This window comes from Felis catus, chromosome D2 (assembly GCF_018350175.1).
Source record: "Felis catus isolate Fca126 chromosome D2, F.catus_Fca126_mat1.0, whole genome shotgun sequence".
NCBI classification, from domain to species: Eukaryota; Metazoa; Chordata; class Mammalia; order Carnivora; family Felidae; genus Felis; species Felis catus.
Window position 1 is genome coordinate 64,699,475 of NC_058378.1, and position 17,891 is coordinate 64,717,365.

The window sequence follows — 17,891 nt, forward strand, 5'->3', positions numbered from 1 at the left end:
TTTTCTTCTGCACTTAGGATATTGGTGCGAGGACACAATTTGGCAAAAGGGAAGAGCGATAACATCTTTTAGATCTGTGGTTGACAGGATTGAATGCTTCCTCCACAAAGCTCCTCATGGAGACTTTCCCAGTGAGGAGGCAGGCCCCTGGGTCTCCTCCACACAGACTCCTTGAGAGGCTTCCATGTTGGCAGAATACTTCCTGCTGGGGGCTCTTTTCAAGGTTGCCTGCTTGCTCCTTTTTGCTTCTCTGCCCTTAACATTCTAGAGGCAGGAGGCCTGCAAATTGCACTTCTTGAGATGGCTGACAGAAAACCCTGCCAGTTTTATTTTATTTGCCTCATCCTAATAATGCCCTGGGGATGGTCTGGGTACAAAGCACTCATCTACCTCATGATTCTCCAGTTCTCAATGCTGTTACTGAATTCTTCTTAGGAAAAAAGAGATGGCACCTTGAGGACTTCAAATGAATTCCTAACGCCAGGCCCGAGGCACTGCAAATATCAAGCTCTTTCGTCCACCAGCTTCAACAGGAAGAAAGAGAATCCATCCAAAGAAACCCATGGTCGTCAGAAGTGTGCCGGATACTCTGGTTCTATGGCACGGAACAAGGCCTGACCTCACTTGAAGGGAATAGCACACCCCGAGGTACCTAAAGTAGTTTGATAAAGCTTCCCTAAGCGTTGGCACAAGTCTTCTTCCTGGCTGGTGGGTATAGGGATAGGTGGTGAGAGACGCATCATGGCTGTCTCAGACCAGCACTCCTGTCGCCAACACATGCAAATTCCTCACACCAAAGGCTAGAATATCACGGATAACATATAGTAATCATGTATAACGTTCAGTTCAGAGTGCTATGGTGGCCTATGCAGGAGAGACTCTTCCAGATTGGGAATCTGGCAGAACTTTCAAGATGGGCCCAGGAGGACAGTTAAAATTCCTTAAAATAAATATGTGGTGAAAAAGTGTTCCAGAATGAACGGGTTAGTCTAAGCAAATAAACAGAGCTGCAAAGCTTAGGGTCGTGTTTTTGTGCTTTGTTTGTGAACTGCAAGAGACCCAGCTTGACGGGCTATGTGCAGAAAGGTGAAGCCATGGGGGCCGAGAGGCTATAAACAGAGCCTGGGTGCGGGATGGATGCGGATGGACAGATGCAATCCTACTGAAACTTGCAGGGAGCTAATACAGACTGGATCCAAATGTCACCAAGGTCAAAAGACAAGAGCACCAAGGCTGTGGATTCAGCCTTTGCTGATGAACAGTGAGCAGGAATGGTGGCATATCACTGGCTCCATCAATCTCTCCTGTGGCTGGATTTATCAAATCTGTCACTGGCCATTCCCCAGCTGTCACTGAAGTCTGTCACATGCCCGACAGTTGGGTTTGGCACTTTGAGGCAGGCTTGGGAGATTAGACATATGGAGCTGGGGCTGTCTGGGAAGGAAGGTTCAATATGTGACCAAGGGCCACTTTCATTTATAGATACTTCCTGTGGACTTGGGTCTGGAGGGGTGTGTGTGTGTGTGTGTGTGTGTGTGTGTGTGTGTGTGTAATATGGAATCTTGGCCTTAAAGATGATCCAATATAGATGGAGAAATAAATATAAGATAAATAAAATAATTAGATGCTGAAATAGAATCTATGTGACAAATCCCATAATATCAAGGCAACTGATGATAAAAGGAGTAGCCCTCCATAGCCATACGATCATACCATTCTTTAAATGCACAGATGATAAAGCTCAGAAGTTGTGAAACATAAAAATAAGCAGGAGAAAATTGTCACTTGGAACGTAATTGGAGCTGTGTCTCTGTAAGACCAATGCATTAGGACCGTGAAGATGGAATGGGGGAGACAGGCCAGCTGGAAGGTGCTGCACCAGGGCGGGGGACCAGTGAGTGCCTGATTAGACAGGGCCCCTGGGTATGAGACAGAGGGAAGGGGAGGCCATTAAAAAATATAAACAAACAAAACAACATTTAAAAAGAAAAACATCTGACCAGAAGTAGAACATTAGAGTGGGTCACTTCTTTTTTTTTTTTTTTAAGTTCATTTATTTATTTTGAGAGAGAACAGAGAGAGAGCAAGAGGAGAGGGGCAGAGACAGGGAGAGACAGAGTCCCAAGCAGGCTCTGTGCTGTCAGGACAAAGTCTGTGAAGCCCAATGTGGACTCATAAACCCTGAGATCATGACCGGAGCCAAGATCAGGAGTTAGACACTTAACCGATTGAGCCACCCAGGTGTCCCCATCAAGTGGGTCACTTCTGAAAGCCCCATCACTTGGCCTGGGCGGGGGGAAGTTTTACAAGCAGACTCCTCTCTATCACAAGGGGTGCGGGTGTCTAGGAACCAGTGAGGGCTGGTTTCCCTCCGGCTCACAGGTCCCACCACCCCTCGCTTCCTCTCCCGAGTGATCTTCAAACAACAGTCCTCCCTCTGCTGTGAAATCAGCTCCTGATATGGGGACCGCGGTATCTGTCAGAGGGATATGTGGTAGGTTGGACAAAGAAGAGACAATTACATAAAAACAGGGGGAGGGAAATGGCAATTAAAGAAAATTTAAAAACCATAATGGCTTTTCCAGGGAGGCAAGCATTTTTTGAGGGGGGGGTTTGGATTTTTTAATGCAATGACAGAGTGTGAAGACATTCAAACAACAACTATACTCTGGTTCTAGCAATTGCTTGACAGGCCATCTTAGGAAATTTTCTTAACTCCTTAGACCCGCAGAGTCCCCAAATGCTAAATGAGCATAATAACATCACTAATGCTTGCTGCAAGAATAAAGTTGAGCAGTTGGTGTGAAAAACCCTGCAGAAGGCTTGCTACAAGATGAATGAATGGTCACTGCTAGTTCTGTCTCGCTCCTCTTTCTGCTACGGATTATTGCCATCAAGCTTCAGTATCCACAGACCCTGAGGAAGGCAGGAATGACAGGGAGAGGCAGATGTGACTGTCTTTTTCTTCCAGACTTTCTGGAAGCAAGGAAGGGTCTTAGATAAGAATTCCAAGTTCCCAGCCTCTGAGGCTGAATATTTTTTTATCATGGTCTTTCCTAGGGCAACAGAAGCTATTTGGCTTTGAATCACAAGTCTTCTTGTTCTGGGATATTTTCTCGACATGCCTGTAGTTGCGTCGGCCAGGCAGGCATTGGAGTTAAGTAAGTGGGGAGAATGAGAGTCTTGAAGGTCTGTATCAGTGCCTTTTCATTTGATTTTAGGAACCTGGCAATTTTAGGAGGGTGTGTAACTTCCGGTTTTTCTTCTTCTTGCCAGCTATGTGATCTTGGCCTCTGAGTCCCTGGGAACAATGACTGTGCCATTTGTAATATGTACTTACAATATCATGGTAAAAGGTTGGCCAAGATCACATTTTTTTAAAATATGAAAATCATAGTCATAAATTCACAAAATGTGTCTACTCACAAGGCCAAGCCTTCCTCCTCCCCAAAGCCCTGCCCTTCTTGGCAACATCACTGCTTGCAACCACTCTTGACACGGAAGAATGCAGAAAATCCTAGCATTATAAGATTTCTAAAGGGCCCCCCTGAGAGGCAGGGCTTTCTGGGCATCTTACAAATGAGCTCTGTAAGGAAAGAAATCCAGGTTCTCTTAAGCAGTCTAATGTCCTCCAAACTTTTCCAGACTGGGACTTGGTTTAAGGAGGTGACAAACTCCATTCAGACAAGTACTGGTGGACAGAACAGATCAAAAGAGCTGGCTAAAAAGCGGCACAAGGAAAAATGTTGACCTTATTTCAAAGGTTAAATAGCTACCAGATAGCATAATTGTGCCTGTCCAAACCTTAATCCTAGCACCTCCTTTCGATATGTCCCAGTTTTCCTTCTTGCAGCCCCTTCCATTCAAATGGTTAGGAACAGGTAGCTCAAAGTGTTCCAGGTCGCAAGTGAAAAATGACGATATCACCTAGTTAAACAAGGCATCTAAGGTGAACAGAGGCCTCTCTTGTTTACATATTATGGCATTTCGGCTAGAGAATTTGTTTTATAAACAAGCACTGGGGATGACATTTAGCAAGCTCCCTGGTTTCCACTCTAATTGCCAGTTTTGTAGTTGGATACTTACATTATTTACATATTCATGAGAATAGAAATCAGCTCTGACATTGGAAAATTTCAAGCACATGGAAATCCTACCAAATCAGCAAGGACTATAATGCTCAACATATTTCATATACATAACTGAGTGCCTTTTTACTTACTGTCGTGCCTTGGAGAAACAGGATGGCATTAGGTAGCTATCTGTTTGCTAAGTGCACTTGTGCAGAAATTATTTGACTATCCCCGGGGAGCTGAGTTTCAAGGATCTATTTATCATTTATTACAATCTTGCCCTTTTGACATTTAGGGGCTACCAGGTCTATTAAAAAACAAACAGAGTTACTGTGAAGACAAATGCTTTAATACTTAATGGTTTACTGTTATTATAATCAATACTTTCTGAGTACTGCGCATCGGTTCTTCCTTGCTCCATTCATTCTGGTTCCAGGGTACCTCTCAACGATTGAATGCTAAGGGGGCATCTGGCATTGACCTAAATGTCTACAACTTCAGGTACTGGGGAGACACTGAACTGCTGCTAAGGCAGCCCCGTGTCTAAATCCAGCGACACCACACCAGGTCGGCTCGCTCTCAGGCCTCTGAATCATACACTGGCTGGCAGTTCTACGATGCTTATTCTTCACCAGGCTCTGTGGTAAGTGTTTTACACACGTTATATCAGCATCCTCACACGGTCCCGTGAGGCACATTCTCTTATTGTTACTTCTACTTTACAGTTGTAGAACCCATACGATGACCTGCCAAAAGTCATCCCGCCATTGGTAGGACCTGACAGAGTAGAGAGCTCATGATCTTATCTGGCTTGCTGTATTGTCTCCTACTGGCGAGAAAGCACTACGACTGAGTTTTGGAAAATGCTGACCTTTATTCCTTTTTCAAGCAGTCACAGTTTGCCAAGATCCAGAACAACCAAGATCAGCAATGGCTTTCTGTTAGGACGTAGGAAAGATTAAAAAGGAATGGAGGGAGGGAGGTGTTTTGTTTTTGTTTGTTTTGTTGTTGTTGCTTTTTTTTTTTTTTTTTTTTTTGGTTTTAGGAATGGATATGAAACTAAAAGGAGTATTTTTTTTATTTACTTTTATACAGGTTACTAAAATTCTATCATATGCTATTGAACACATTGGCAGTATAATTTTCCTTTTCTATCAATATATCATTTTAGCTCAAAGTTAGTCTTCACTCGTGCAGAGAATGCTGACTGTTAATATTTAGGGTTTCAATTATGTGTGAAAAGAGCCTCCTTATCAAAACATGTTCGCCCCCTTCAGAGCTATGATTCGGTTTTGTGTATATCTCACACATACACATAAATGCCAAAATATTGAAGGTGAGGTAACATGAAACCCTTAGGATTTCTTGCTTCTTTCATAAACTGTAATTCTTTGGAATACAGAGGAGTCGAGAAGGCTCTCACGTGATATTACTTGGAATGCTGAATCATCAAGCTCCAGAATAAATGAAACAATATAAACTGGTGAATATTCTAGAACTGCCACAAAATGAAGGTAGCCCACCAAACTGTCCTGAAGGTTCTGTCTGACCGCCACAGAATTGATCACCCAATTTGGAAGCATTTTTTTAAAAAATTCACAACACAGGGGCACCTGAGTGGCTCAGGCGGTTAAGTGGATGACTTTTGACTTTGGCTCAGGTCATGATCTCACAGTTTGTGAGATCAAGCCCTGCACTGGGCTTTGAGCTGACAGTGCAGAGCCTGCTTGGGATTTTCTCTCTCTCCCCCTTACTCTCTGTCCTCCCATGCTCTTTCTCTCTCTCAAAATAAATAAATAAAACTTATAAAAAAATCACAAAACAATTTAACGTCTGAAATAAAACTGACAGGGAGATCCATGAACAGGAGGAAAAGAAAGCTGATGGGAAAGACAGAAGGGAAAGAAAAGTGATTTGGGGACTAACGCAAGGCAGCAAGATGAGATTTATTCTCCCCTCACCATTTTCTGTTTTAAGTTTTTGAGCTTGTTGGGGCGCCTGAATGGTTCATTCAGTCAAGTGTCCGACTTCAGCTCAGGTCATGATCTCACGGTTCATGAGTTCAATCCCCATGTCAGGCTCTGTGCTAACAGTCTGGAGCCTGGAGCTTGCTTCAGATTCTGTGTCTCCCTCTCTCTCTGCACCCCACCCATACACGTGCTCATGCTTTATCTCTCTCTCTCTCTCAAAAATAAATAACATTATTTTTTTTAATTTGAGTTAGTTGTAAATACTTAAAAGTATGAAAATACCATATCTAATAGACCAAGATTCTTTCTCTTGAGAAAATATGAAGGTCTGGTGACACTGGATGAGCCACCCAAGGCTGCAAGAACAACAGGGTGGAGCCTCCCAACACCTCCCCACCCCCACCCCTCTAAATGTCTACATGAACACCTGCTCTCCACCTCACAGCCCAGACCCAGCCGCTTTGTTCGGTACCATTTCTTGCTTGTCGTTCATGGCCTCAATGAACTTGGATATCCACAAGGGCGGCAAGAGGAAGTACACCTCCTGGGACCAGAGAAAAAGGGTCAGAGCCAGCAGGCCCCCCTGCAGATCTTTGCCAGGGGGTTAAGTGGAGCAAGCAGGTGAGGGGGCCTTTCCTCTAGAGCTGTTCACTGGCCTGAGCCCCAAGTGGTCATGTTGCTTTCCCAACACTGCAGACCCCCCCTTTTAAAAATTGTCCCCCAGTGCAACCCCTAATGGAGAGGCCGGGGGCCCAGTGCCACGGCGGTCTGCAAAGCTGAGGTATATGCACATTCCTATAATTTTCTTCTTCTTTTTTTTCTCTTTCAGTCACATCTGCGTTTTGTTTTCTCTCATTTCAAATGTTTCCCAACACATCATGTTTAGTGAGGTGTTTAAGACAGACTGAGAGATGCCGTTGGAGGCAATGTTTTACAGCACAGTTTGTACACTAGTTTATTGCCAAATTAAAATAAAGATGTAATCTGGCAGACTCAGCCTGCTGCTAAGCCTTCCTTGGGTGGTTTCCTGCACTGAGGCAAGCAAGTGAGGGGAAACTAGCAAGGAAGTGAAGAACTCTCTCTCTGCTTTCCGGTGCTGGCTCCATTTCCGAATGCAAAGAAACAAACAAACAAACAACCAAATGTACAGAATATTTGCTTTGCGGACTGCTTAATTACGGAAATAAAAAAGATAATAAATAAAGGAGAGCAAGATCTTGGTGGTCCTGTACTCAATGCTATGCATTCTTTGTTGTGTCCATTGTGACTGACTGCTATTTTGTAAGAATTCTTAGTAGTGTGACATTATGGGACCAGTATCCCTCTGTCCATTTGACAAAATTTCCATAGTATCTATTATATTTGCATTTCTGGAGATTTCAGGGCTTTCCAAAGGCACACCTTCACAAAGACCCATTAGAAGCCAAGGAGGCTAACTCCTTTGTCTATACTGCATTAGGCCCCGGACAGGGCTCCCTAAGTAGCCAGGGTACTTCAGGACCTTAAAGGGAAAAAAAGGTACTGCTTTCTGCTTCAGTCATTCCTGTGGTGTTTGGAAAGCTGCATGCTCATTCAAGAAAGCTTTCGCCTCTTGGCAACCATCTAGACATTGAATATCATAGTCAGATTTCTCTCAGAAAAAAAAAAAGACTGAAGCATCAGAAGGCCTGATTTTATGAATTCTGAGGGCCTTGGTCCATACACGTTTGTCTGTGATGAAAAGCTATTTTTAAGAAAATAAATCTGATTTCCTATGGAATTGGTGGCCAGTAAAACTCTCTCTTGGGCCAGAAAGGACAACAGGCTCAACAAAACACTTTGGGTCCTTTAAAATGCGCACATCAAAAAACCTCCTCTCGGTACTGAGGCACACAAGATGAAATGCAGACAGAGCAGAACACCGCAGCTCATATGGGCTGTGTCCTGCAAGCCAGGGCTCCAGACTCTGTCCTCAGGGCCTTAAAAGTCTCCTGTACTGAAGGAGAGAAAAGGCAAAGGCAAGGAAGTAAGGGGAAAATAAGGGTGGCGAAAGAGGGAGAGTATGTATTCAAAAGAGGGAGGGCACGTCTGAGAAGACAATGGGGGCAGGAGACCAGGAAGAGGGGGGAGAGGAGGACTCTGTTCACGGGTGAGTTCTCAAGGAGTGGCCACCTGAAGAAGATTCTTTCAAAGGGACAGCACCTTTTACTTGAGTATTCTGTTCACCATAGGCTAGCGTAGAAAAGCATCCAGCAGCACGAGGACCAGCAATGAGACTAAGATCTTCACGGGGAGTTCTGCCGCAGTAGCAATAGTAGTTGTCACAGAAAAACTGATGAGCAATCCTTACATGAAAGAAGAAATGTTCCCTTTTCCTGGGCAAATATAGTCATTGGCCTGCCAACACCAGCACAGGGCTCTCCTTGGTGCTCAGTGCAGCATCTCACCAGTGTTAAAAGCTCCATGATTCATGGGTGTTTGCTGGCTATTATTTTCATATCACTGACCCACCTGAGTGGCCACACACCCTTTCCACTTGACTTCCAGCCAACCTCATTGGCCAATGGCTCATCTTATGGCTGCAGCCCACTTGCCTCCCAGCAAATGCCCCACTCCTCATTCTGTGACTTAAGCCCTAAGATATGGAGTACTCTATCCCCTACTCATCTTAGAAGGCTATCTACAAATTTTTTTTCTAGGATGATTTCTCCTTCACTCTCTCTAGGAAAAACAGAGAGCTCAACAGTAAGGTTGGTATCTTTCTGCCTAACTGCTAATCTCTAGATGTCATAATCAAGGATGAGAATGCTACCAAATTTCATATAAGCCTTTATTACATTCACTGAACTTTGACATGTGATACCAATGAGTGGTTTTTCTCTTTGGGGGAAATTCATTAACTTCTCATAGTTTTGGTTTGTTAGCTACATACCAGCAAAGACTGTTAAGGCTCCTTCCAGCTCTAAAGTGATAGAATTCATTCAGTCCATGGTCACAGAAGGTATTTTTGGTCCAGACCAGGACTACTGCCATATAATCCTAACCGGTCTTCTTGCTTTTGACCTCATATTATCCCAGTTCATCCTAACTTTGCTACCAGAATAACCTTCATAGTGTATACCTCTGAAGACACCATCACACTGGCCAAATTTTTCAAAAGGGTCCTAATTATGAAAACAAAACTTATTTTGCCTAGGAGTCAGGCAGTCAAAACAGCAAAAAGCAGTCAAGATCAGATTCCAAAAATATATACAGAATTAACTTTACTAAATTTCAGTTTCAGTCAAATAGACGCATTCTCAACCCTGTGAACACTGTTTTTCTAACTTTATATTATTGCTTAGGACATTCCTCTTGTGTACAGTGTGGTCCTCCAAACAGAAATATGACATATATTCTTTAAGGTCAAGGTGAAATCATTTCATAAGATCTCTATCTCCTGAACTTTGGGCTGCCAATTTCATATAATCCATCCAGCTACTTCAACTGGGTATCTGTTATGTGTGAATGAGGGTACTGCCTTTTTGGCTTCTCTTAGGCTGTTAGTGAACTCATGTACATTTATCTTCTCTCCCCGCATGGACTGAATGCTCCTTGATAAACTGATTTAGACCAACACTGCACCATGAGGAGCATCTACAACAGAGCTGGAGTCTAATGTATTTTTGTCCATCTCATTGGAAGTGCACCTGCAAGCATACTTATTTGTGTAAACACGTGTTAAGGCAAAGACCAACACCAAGTACCATTCACCAAGTACTGTGGCTGAGTTGGGGCCACAACTCAGATGTCCACACTCCTCCAGGGTTGTTCACTCGGCCACAGTGGCTGTGGGAGGCCCTGTTTGAAGTGCTGGAACATGAAGGGTTACATGTGTGGGCATCTCTTCCAGCACAACTGTAGAGTTTCTACTTAGCCAGGTAAATCTGGTCCTCACTGTGCCTCTGGCATTAGGGGGAAAATTAACCAACTGTCAAATAAAATACAGTCAACCCAGTGGATTAAATGACTAATTCTCTGTGTCCCGAGCTGCTCAGCCTCGCCTCTGGTAACTGCACCATCTTGGACCAGATGCACTGTGGCCTGACTCCAGGAATGAAATTTTACATCCTGCTGAAAGGGTAGCCAGGCTGCTCAAGAGGAAAAGAAGATACTAATTGTAAATCTTTTCTATTTTTAGGCTCAATGTGCATTTTGTTTGGCAGTAAGGGCAGCATGAATAAAACTCCAATCCTAAGAATTTTAATTTGCCACCTCCAAAATGCCCGAGTCAGTAGAGATCTTGGAAGGTTGCGTCTACCCTTCCCCTGCCTTCAGGAAGAACCCCGCACATCTACATCTGCTCGACAGAAAAAAAAACAAACCCTAGAATAACCTCCTCACTCACAGAAGTTCGGTATCTCTTTAAATATATGTAATTTCTAGCACAAGATTCCCATAAAAAGATTTTGCAGAATAACTTCACTGAATCATTCACTTCACAAAGAGCATTGCAATATTTCACCTATTTTCTCATTGGCTTTTATAGCTAGAGTCTCATATTTGCCTGTAAATCCTTTGTTTCTTTAATTGTATCTGCTGTTGCTCACCTTATATTCTACCTGAAAATTTAAGCTTCTTAAAAGCAGGGACTAGAGATACTTTATAGTGTATGTGTAGTATATAGTATGTATCCCATAAAATATATACACATCTCTCTCTCTCTCTCTCTCTCTCTCTCTCTCTCTCTCTCTCACACACACACACACACACACACACACACACACACACACACACTAGCACAACCTCAGTCAATGTTCTTAAAAAGTAGACCTCTCCTTCAGCACAACCACCAAGAGAAGACAGAGTTATCTTGTCAGTGTGAAATGACTTGGTTCTGAATAATGTCCTCTATGACCATTATCACTGCTCCTCTGGCCATGTCTCTCACTGTTTTAGCAAATCACTAGTGTTCTTCACCTTTTTAGAGTTTTTCTTCCCAAGAAGGCTCTGAAAAAAAGCTCTGGGCCCTTAATCCAGAAAAATGTTCACATCTCCACATGCACAAAACACTGTCTCAAATTCCATGGGGGGTAGGAGCCCCTGATGGCCCATGGCATCTATTAATAACTGCTTCTCCACCATGTCTTCCTTAGTGTCAGGCTCTTCCCTTGTATGTTATTTCAGATATTTACACAGCTCAAGCAAGCACCTTGAAATCTTCCTTGCTGCTCCCGACCCCTGGTTCAGAGTTCAGGCTACTGCACAGAACAAAAGTCACTGCTGAGAAGAAAGGTAGAGACAATCAACTCCTGGTCTGTTCCCTGGAAAACCAGGCACTGTTGTCTCAAATGAGGTAATTATGCTCACCTTTTGGTCTTGGCTGTATGCCAGAATCCAGTCCTCTTGCTTGGGGTGGAAAAGCAAGCTCTGAATGTAAAAGTTCAGCCGGTACTTCTGATAGGTGGCCCCTTCATCTGAGCTGATCAGTAAGCTGCTCTCAATCTCCGGGTCTGTGAGTAACATGATCTGCAGCCGAGAATTGTTGGGGAAAGAAGACAACAAAATGTTAAGTTTCCAAACTTACAAAAACTAAAGAAAGGAGCTAACAGTTCGGTAAGACAGCAAGAAGGACTAAAGAATGCTTGACTAAACAAGGACATTGGCTCTGTCGCTTTGTTCTCCTGGACCAATGCCATGAAACTGTTTTCACTAAAAAATCAAAGAGGCAGACAAGCTGGAAGGGAGAGGAAAGAATGAAGTGCATTTTATTGTCTTCTATGGGTCTCCTTGTATTTTCTCAAGGTTATGTCCTTAATCTGAAATATGCCCTACTGTTCCCCTAACCTCAGCCCTCTTTCCTACTGGGCCTTGTCTACTTTCCATTCAAGACTTGTCATAGTCTGCTGTGGTTAAGGTGGAAAGAAAGAGAAAGAGGATGGGGCCCATTCCTTTTTTCCTCTAATCATAAGCCCTCTTATTCACACCAACAATATTCTGTGTCCTCCTACCTTTAATCTGATTTTCTGAGTCTTGACTCAAAGGCTGAGCTTTCTAAATCCCCCTCTGGAAATTGTATAAAGGCCACATTTTATCACCTTTAAACCTATTTTATAATTTGCTGATTTATTTTGCTTCTCATCTACATACTCCCTACTAGTACATCAACTCAATGAGAACAGGGATCTATGATATTCCTCTCTTTTTCTCCCCCACAAGTATACTCCCAGCAGCTAGAGTAAGGCCCAGCGTATTTTATAAACTCAGTGAGTACTTTCCAAATGAATGGATGAATAAATAAATGGATACATGAATGAATGTATACATGAATGAATGAATGAATGAATGAATAGAGTTTTCAGACCAGTCACGTCCAATAGAAAGATGCCCAGAATAGTTGGAGCAGATATGAATGGAAGTGCCATGGAAAAGTATCGGATGCTCTTCTCAATCTTTAGCCTACTGACCAAGAAATATGCTTTACATGTATAAACACTCACAGCTTCAGATGCTTTGTCCTTTCTCGTGAGGATGGTTAACCTTGGCCAGAGCAGTGTGAACAATCCACAAGAGCAACAAGATGGAGGGGCTGCCCTGAAAACGGACTTTTATTCTCTCATTTTATGCCTCTAGGAATGTGTGATAAAGTACCTCATTCCCGACTCTCTGCAGGTCTCCTTTCACTCAGTCAACGTGCACACCTAATGCCTCCAGACAGGTGGCCTTAATGCTACCCATTAACTTGTTCCCCATCAACTTATTAATTGGCACTTTCTGAGTTTGGTTCAGAGAAGCATGAAAGATATGCTTAATGTGTGGTCATATGAAGAGAAATCACTGCAGCCCAGGGTTTAAAGACTGCCAGCTGAGGACGCAGCAGTTCCAGGAAAAGAAGAGAGAGGAAGGAAAAGAAAAAAAAATAGGGTCATGTCATAAAAGATCAAACACATGGGGCTTTCTCAAGCGTGCGGAGGCAATCATATTAAAACCTCAGAATAGTCAGCGTCATCTTTGCAAGTGGTGTCCTGTCACCGCCAATGGCACCTGACCACCGCACGCCAGACACACTCAGCCTGGATTGTGTTTCTGTAACCCAGGATGAATTTAAAGCTCCTTGCTATTCCTTCAACCCGCCCTTGTTGAAGGAGAAAAAGGGATGTGGTGGAGTAAGCGGGATGCTGTGGCCGTCAGCCACACTCTGCACAAGATGAAAAGCACACCTAAAACTGGAGACTAATTGCCTCCTTCCATGTTCCGGGGAAGCCGCTGTCCACCAACCAGAAATTCTGACAAAGTTACACGGGCCTCTCTGTCTTGCACTCACCAAGCAGACAGGGTTCCCTCATCGGATGGCGGAGACAGAACCGCCAGATAATTGACTAAGTACAAGTCACGTGGCTTCATTAAACTCTACCTTATGCACTAAGAAAGGACATTCGGATGGTTCCTAAATTCACAAGAATACTTGCAGGTGATTTCATATTTATTGGCACATAAAAGCTGTCATTTTCCAAATAACAAATAAGTCATCAAATGATCGCACTGCTTTGTGTCTCCAACCACAGTCGACAATAATACATAACAACCTTTCGGCTCTACCGCCAGAAAGTAATTTCCATGATAGTATGAAGAGGATCGATTCTGTAGAGCGGCCATTGTCTCAGGCAAGGTGATTTTTTTTTTCCTCCTCTGACTTTCTATTTCCCTGTCAACCAAAATATGTTTTCCTTTCTTCCCATGAGAGCAGATTGCACCACCTGCTTCCCCTGGCAGACTGTTTCACCAAAATAAAAACAGTAGACCTACAGAATATCCTCAAATCAAGCTGATTTTCATGTGTCATCTAAAATATTTTTGAGACTCACTAATGGTGTAAGTCATGAGACCATATGAGATATTCCAGATAATACTGGCTGAGGGGAGGTAGAATAACACAAGCATTTTCAAACGCAAGGATACTTAATATTAAATAAACAAAACTCCTGACTCCCTTGGTTTTTTATTCTGAATGCTAAAAGTATATAGACCCAAATCTCAGCTTCTCTCTCCAGTCCTCACCTGAAACCCTATCTGAAAATCTGACATTTTGGAAATGATGGAAGATGTCAGGAAATTCTCCCCTGTAAGATTTATAGGTGTATCTGTATGACACAAACCTTCCATTGGTTCCTCTCTCAAATCTCTGCTCAAATCCAGGCAAAACAAACAGGTCAATCTGGACCCATTTTTATTTAGCCATTTTTTATTGCACAAACAACTTTGTAAGGCTGCCAGAAGAATTTAAAATAAAAGAAAAATAAATTGCTCATGACCCTATTCCTTGAACAAGTCAAACCATGTGTGTGCTTCCCTCTACTTCTTTATTCGCATCTATATATAATATCATGGATGTAGTGGGTTTTTCCACTTAGTATAATGGCCTATGTTCATTTCTAACTGAACCAGAAACACACAAATGCATATCCACACACGAGTATGTACCATTGTGTATAAAATATTTCAATTACTTAATCATAGCCTTCAACATAATTAGGTTACAATCAGTGCAGTGGTTGAGTAGCGATAAGTACTTGACAATTTACTGTTAACTGAATACATAGAATCCTATTATTTCAGTCATTAAATTCAATTTTTTTTTAGTAATTTATTCAAATAGGTTGAGGTTTATGGTGTCCTTTTGAAGGTTATTACAAGTAAATAAGTTAAGAAGTAAATAATGAATTTAAGCAACATCTAAATAGAAAAATGTTTAACCTATTTGAGAAAAAGAAACAATGTAAAAATAAATGTGATCCAATCTTTAGACATAAATGATGGCATTTATAAATAAAGTCCTATCTTCTCAAAAAGGTGTTCTCCTAGGAAATATTATCAAAATAATACCTTCAAGTTACTTAATACTCCCCAAAAAATAACAGATTGCACTTCTTTTTTTAACTTTATTTATTTTGAGAGGGAGAGAGAGTACATGCCTGTACATATGAGTAGAGGAGGGGCAGAGAGAGAGGGAGACAGAGAATCCCACTTAGGTTCCACTCAGTCAGTGCAGGCAGAGCCTGATATGGGGCTCAAACCCATGAACCATGAGATCATGACCTGATCAAACATGAACCATGAGATCATGACCTGAGCTGGAATCAAGAGTTGGATGCTCGACTGACTGAGCCACCCAGGTGCCTCAACAGATTATATTTCTTAAATATGTTCAATGATCCCTGGTTTTGCTGGTTTATGCTGGCTCTCTGGCCCCTTTTGGCTTTTAATGTTTAATCCTCTGCATTCTAGAATAGGATCATAATGAGGGAATTTTAGGAGGACTTTGTAAAAGGCATGAATCTAAACTTTGTACAGTTCCTCAAGTCAGTTCTCTAACCAGAGAGGACCCTGTTTGGCTGGCATAAAGCTTGGTCCATAGCAGGTCCATAGATCTTTGTAAATAAACAAATGAATGAATAAATGAGTGAGTAAATGAGTAGGTTCTTTTCACACCTGACTTTGGCTGAATGCAGTCCATGGACCCCAGTGACATTATGAGTCTGAGTCCTCTCAAAAAAATCCTTGCTCTTGTGCTTGGAGGTAAGGACGGTAGAGACAAGGGGAAGAGCCTGTCTTTAACAGGAGAGTAATTATTCTCTGTTCAGAGCAGCCCGTGAATGATTAGAACCAGTTTACGTATGCCTTGCTGGGTGTGCACACACACCACGCTGACTGCATCTGTAGATGAATTGTTTTCCATAGAAAGTCAATAACAGTGACACAGGCTCCCGCCACCCAACCCTAAGCAATCATTCATCATCCACTTTGGGAGAAGGAAGAAACTTTATTTGCTTTTCCTAGAGGTGACAAATGAACACAAAATACAATTTATAGATTTAAAATATGTCACTTCTCTCTTTTTTTGGTATTAGTCCTTCTGACAACTCAGTGTCATCAGAAATTAAATACATCTTTATTCTCTTTGACTTGCTTCAGACTCAACATATGGCTATATGATGCAATTCTACAAAAGTCTGCCTGGCAGCCTTCTGATTCTTCCAGGTGCCTACTGAGGACATCCCCCTACTATTTAGTTTTCCAGATTCTCCTAGATGTGTTGTTCTTGGAATTCCATCATTTACCCATTTAGACAAAGTGGTAGTTAATAAGGGGCAATTTCACCACCTCCAGGAATACACCTGTCCCTACCATTCCTCTGGTCCTAAAGCACAAAGTATTTACTTTAGGTGTTGTTCACTATTTGTTTGCTCATTTGTCTACTCCTTGTCGTTCATGGACTCTAATCATGAAGAGGTAATATACTGGGGGTATCTCTTTTGCTTTGCTTAAGGCTTAACTGAGATTTAGACGCCTGTATCACAGGTGCAAAACAAATACTTTCCATAATGATAATGACAATGACAAAAAAAAAATACTGATAATAGCGATTGGGCACTCCAGTTACCTAACCACTGTATTGAAACAAGAATCTGTCTATAAACACTATAAGAGGCTATTTGCAAACCTCTGGCTTCGATATTAAAAACAAATTAGGTAAAATTGAATCGGAGCAAGTAAATGATGTGCTATCAATATAGGTGGAAAAGCTGCCTTTTCCCAAGGCGAGCTGAGCATTTATCCTTACCAGATGAGTGGAGAGTGACAACAATAAGTGCTTACCAAGTGGCTGCCGTTTGGAGGACAGTGTTAGGGAAAGCTATACAGGATCCTAGAGTGACCCATGAAAAGGAAGTCACTGAAGTACAAACAACAGCAAGAAAAGGAGAGGGAAGTGATTAAATAGAAAAAAAAAAAAGCTCAAATAAGTATACACTGATAGAATCTGTAGAAAGGTGGACTCAGTGTACAATCCGACTCCTACCCACTGCCCACCCCCCCCAAACTCAGTGAAGCTCCTCTAACGCACAATCCATGTTCATTAACACAAAGTACGGTCATTAAATACTAAGAGGCCAAGAGAACATTTGGGCAACAGACCGTTTACTCCTGACCTGAAAGTTGATTCAATGAAATTGCAGGGAAACTGTGGCATTATATTCTAAACAGTTTATTCTGTGACCTTACTTTTATTTTAAGTTTATGTTGAGAGAGCAGGGGTGGAGAGAGAAAGAGCATGCACATGCAGGGGATGGACAGAGGGAGAGGAAGGGAGAGAATCCCAAGCAGGCTCTGTTCTGTCGGCACAGAGCCTGTCATGGGGGCTCAATCCCAAGAATCACCAGGTCATGACTGGTGCAGAAATCAAGTAACAGACACTTGACCCACTAAGCCACACAGGCACCCCTCAATTTTATTGTTTTTAATGCGGACCCAGAGGCTTTGACTTTTTAGGGGCAAAAAGTGTTTTCAAGAAGTATATAGAATATTTTCATTCCAGTCCTTCATACATCTATTACTAGCCTTGTCAGAAAACTCCAGTTCTTAATTATTACGTAACAATAAACTGTGCTCCTTTTGCCCAACCGTGTAGAGTACACAGGAAATTAACGATGTTCACTGGGAATGACAATGTATAGGTTACACTCCTTGGAAGACAATTCAAGAAAAAAAGCCTACGATTGAGTTCTTATTTCTCTTGGAACCACTGAACATAATTCTCTCCTTTGAGTCAACTTAGAGAATATCAAACTAAAAAACACCATTTCATGGCAAGAATCTGCTTCCATTACCGTGGATGAAACTAATCGTTCCTACAAAGGAAACATATGTTCATGTACACGGGCAGGCTGATCTCCAGGGCTGAGCATAGGGATCGTGAACCACAGATCTGTTTTCCATGTGAAGAGTCATGATCAAATCCTAAACCTGACCCCAGTCAATGTTGCTGTGAATGTGTGTACCTTCTCAGAAAAAACAAAGAAAGAGAGTACATGTTGTGAAGGTCATTCATGTC

General features: G+C 42.3%; 1 protein-coding gene across 6 annotated transcripts in view; it reads right to left on the bottom strand.

Moving 5' to 3' along the window:
- Nucleotides 1-17,891, bottom strand: part of SORCS1 (sortilin related VPS10 domain containing receptor 1) — a 507,743-nt gene that overhangs the window by 176,599 nt on the left and 313,253 nt on the right. For all 6 annotated transcript variants that reach the window (XM_045040656.1, XM_019813798.3, XM_023240902.2 and 3 more), the window contains one exon: nucleotides 11,372-11,530. In XM_045040656.1, the coding sequence (XP_044896591.1) occupies nucleotides 11,372-11,530 (159 nt within the window). The remainder of the gene's footprint in view (nucleotides 1-11,371; nucleotides 11,531-17,891) is intronic.